Source organism: Plasmodium reichenowi, chromosome 6 (genome assembly GCF_001601855.1).
Source record: "Plasmodium reichenowi strain SY57 chromosome 6, whole genome shotgun sequence".
NCBI classification, from domain to species: Eukaryota; Apicomplexa; class Aconoidasida; order Haemosporida; family Plasmodiidae; genus Plasmodium; species Plasmodium reichenowi.
This window is the reverse complement of record NC_033651.1, coordinates 785,468-789,424: the sequence shown is the minus strand read 5'-3', so window position 1 is coordinate 789,424 and position 3,957 is coordinate 785,468. Positions and strand designations below refer to the sequence as shown.

The following is a 3,957-nucleotide window of genomic DNA, read 5'->3' as shown; positions in this document are numbered from 1 at the left end:
AATAAATAAAAAAATATTTATAAAAATTTTAAAAAAAAAAAAAAAAAAAAAATTAAAAAAAATTTTTTAAATTTTTTTTTTTTTTTTTTTTTTTTTTTTTTTTTTTTTGTTGTTGTTGTTCTTCTATTCGTTGACGACAACCAATTCAAGATATTTACAAAAATGATTAACCTTGGGAAGTGTTTTCTTTAGCTCTTCATATATATCATTATTGTTTAATGATCGTGCAGTAGATATAACTTGCTCATATATATTATGGTCATTTTCTTTAAGAAATAATATTAGACAATTGAATAATTTCACAAAATCAGATTTTAATATTATTTGTAAATTTAAAAGGAATAGATCTGTTATTTTTTTATATAACTTATTATTATTATTATTATTATCTATTATTTTATGTGCAAGGTTTGTATTATTGGTTGACATAAAAATTTTGATAAACAATGAAATAATATTTTTTACATAAGGTAAGGAAATATTATCATCATTATTATTTTTATTCATGTCGTCATTATTTTTTATATTCATGTCGTCATTATTATTTATATTGATATCATCATCATTATTTATATTGATATCATCATCATTATTTATATTAATATCATCTTTATTATTTATATTAATATCATCATTATCATTTATATTAATATCATCTTTATTATTTATGTTCATGTCTGTGTTCATATTTAGCTCATTATTTATACCTTCATTGTTTCCTTTACCATTATTATTATACAGATCGCTATGTTGTATGCCTCCATTTTTGATATAGTCGATACACTCTTCCATCATAATGAATAAATTATTTAAGACTTCATCACATAATTCTGCATGACATAAATATTCATATATTAGTATAAGATATTTTTTATCTTTCATATATTTATTCAATTTATTTCTGTCTTTAAATATTAATTGTAATTGATCTATTACGGGTCTTATGATTTCATTTTTTCTTTTTTCGCCATCTTTTATACTTTTTGGTGCTTTAGAATATATTAAATGTTTCCAATCAACATATAAAAATTTATCTTTATCCATTTGTTCAATATTATAAAAAAATTCAAGAATAACATAAAAACCATAATAATCATTTAATATATCTTCTAAATTTGCTGTAATTTTTTTTACAATAAATTCATTTAGAATTTTTGTATCATCTGTTATTTTTAATAATCTAATAATTAACAAGAAATTAACACTATTTTTGCATAAATCAATAATATCGTTTTTTAAAATTTTGATTAATATCTTTTTATGTTTATTTGTACTATATCCTAACAAATAAATTAAAGCATTATTACCAATATATGTTGTTATTAAATATTCACAACCTTCATGTATAATATCCATTAAATTTATTAATTCTTCTTCATCTAATATTTCACATGCAACTAATATAATATTATGAGACACCATATTATATAACATTTCTTTTTCTACAATATTTTCAATAAATTCAATCATATATTTCTTTAAAACCTTTTGATTCTGCTCACTAAATGATTCAAACATTTCTTTTGTTGGTTTTTTAAAAATTTCGGATGATATGTTTTTTAAATCATTCATATTAGGCATGATTAAAGAATTTACCATTCTTAATCTTAAATGACTTTTGGATTTTTTAAAAACTATATGCCATAATCTACATCCAAATTTACTTAAATACGTTTTCACATTTTTTAATAACCATAAATAAATATCATTTTTCATATCATCATTACCATGATTATAGAAACATTGAAATATTAATGAAATAAAATGATATGTACATATATCATTAAAACATTTATCATAAAAATATTTAAATAACTTATTATATATTTCATCTTTATTTCTATATATTATTAAGGATGTTATTATATGATATCCTAAATTAGTACGAGCAAATTTGTCTATATCTGTTTTCTTTATTTCATTGTATAATATTCCTACTTGCCTTTTTTTCTCTTCCTTATCATTTTTCGATTTCAATAAATCATTTAAATGTATTTTTAATTTTTTATAATAATCGTAATTTTCAATCATTTCTTTTTTTCGATGTTCTTTTATTAATTTTCTTTTTTTGGATTTTGATAAATTTTCATCATTCAAAATATTTTTATATTTTATTTGCATTGAATATTTATCATTATTATTTTTTTTTTTTTTCATGTTACTACTTTTATTATTATTATTATTATTATTATTTTTATTATTATTATTTTTATTATTATTATTTTTTTTATTATTATTTTTTTTAATATCATTTTTCCCTTTTATAATATTCTTTTTTAAATCATTTCTATCTGCAGATTTTTCTTGACTTTTTTTTTTTTTTTCATATTTCACATATTTATTTGTAGCTTTCTCTTTTTCTATATTATTCTTATTATTATCATCATTCACTTTATTCCTTCCCTTTTTTATATTATGCAAACCATTTTTATTGTAATAAACTTTGTCCTTGCTTTTTTTGCTTTTCCATTTTCCAACCTTCTTGGTCATTTTTTTTTCTCAGTAATTTTAAAAGAAGCAATAATAAACATATATATATTAAATATTATATATTATATCTTATATATTTTTATATTTATGAGGAATTATATATATATAAAATAAATTTATATTTATATTTATATGCTAATTATATATAATTTTAATTTTATATAAAAAAAAGAAAAAAAAAAAAAAAGGTTTTTTTTAGTTCATTTAAGATACAATTATGTATTATATAATATTATGGTGATAATATTTCATTATTAGATAAATTAGGATGTATATTAATTATTTTTTATTATATTTATTTTTATATATTTTTCTTTTTGAAATCCCACATAATTATTATTCTACATATAAAAAAATATATGCTATAAATATATATATATTATATATATATTAAAAAATAGCCTATTATTTTTTCATATATGTATAATTAATTATTCAACGGTTGTTATATAAATATTTAAAGTATATATATAATTATATATATATATTTTTTATTTTAACTGTATTTAAAAATATATAGGTATATAATAATATACAATACGTATATATATATATATATATATATATTCATTAATATATATAATATTATATATATATATATATATTTTTTTTTTTTGTGCGTACTAAAAGATAAAGTACTCTTTTTTCTTTTTAAAGCATATATAAAAATATATAAATATATATATAATATATATTTTATGAACCTATTTTGTAGATATGTATAAAAAAATTTGTTATAATTTTACTGTACATAAATATATATAATATATATATATATATATATATATATATATAAATATATGTATAATTTTATTTTATTTATTTATATATATTTTTTTGTTCTTTCCCCTGTATTTTCCTTTCTATATATTATAATAATTACAAGGAATTATACTAATTAGAATGCACATATATAAATATTATATATATATTATATATTATATATTTATTATCATTTTAATATAAAATATTTCATAAAAAAATAAAAAGCTAAAATTGTTAACAATGTTCTTGTGAAACTTAATAATAATTATATTCAGAATATCCCACATTATTATATCTGTAATATACCATCTATCTATAAACTAATAATAGTTTATTTTTATATATTTTATATATCCTTATATACAAAAATATTTTTATAAAATTATAATTATTTTTTTATTTATATGAGTAATTCTCACTATTTATTTATAAATTAACAAAATAAATAATAAACATATGCATATATATATATATATATATATTATATATATATATAATAATATACATAAATATTAAACTAAATAATTTAAAATATTTCGCTGTTGTATTTTTTATTCGGAACAATATTAAATATAAAAATATATTTTTATCATTAAGCCAAAAAAAAAAAAAAAAAAAAAAAAAAAAAAAAAAAAAAAAAAATAAAAAAAAAAAAAAAAAAAAAAAAAAAAAAAATAAAAAAATAAAAAAAAAAAAAAAAAA

The 3,957-nt window shown here is 15.4% G+C and overlaps 1 protein-coding gene across 1 annotated transcript; it reads right to left on the bottom strand.

Moving 5' to 3' along the window:
• Positions 1-123: 123 nt before the first annotated feature.
• Positions 124-2,490, bottom strand: PRSY57_0619700 (mRNA binding PUM-HD domain protein-like protein; the record flags this gene model as incomplete). Its single annotated transcript, XM_020114621.1, has 1 exon — positions 124-2,490. The coding sequence occupies one exon, from the start codon at positions 2,488-2,490 to the stop codon at positions 124-126; it is 2,367 nt and encodes a 788-aa protein (XP_019970692.1).
• Between the last annotated feature and the right edge of the window lie 1,467 nt (positions 2,491-3,957).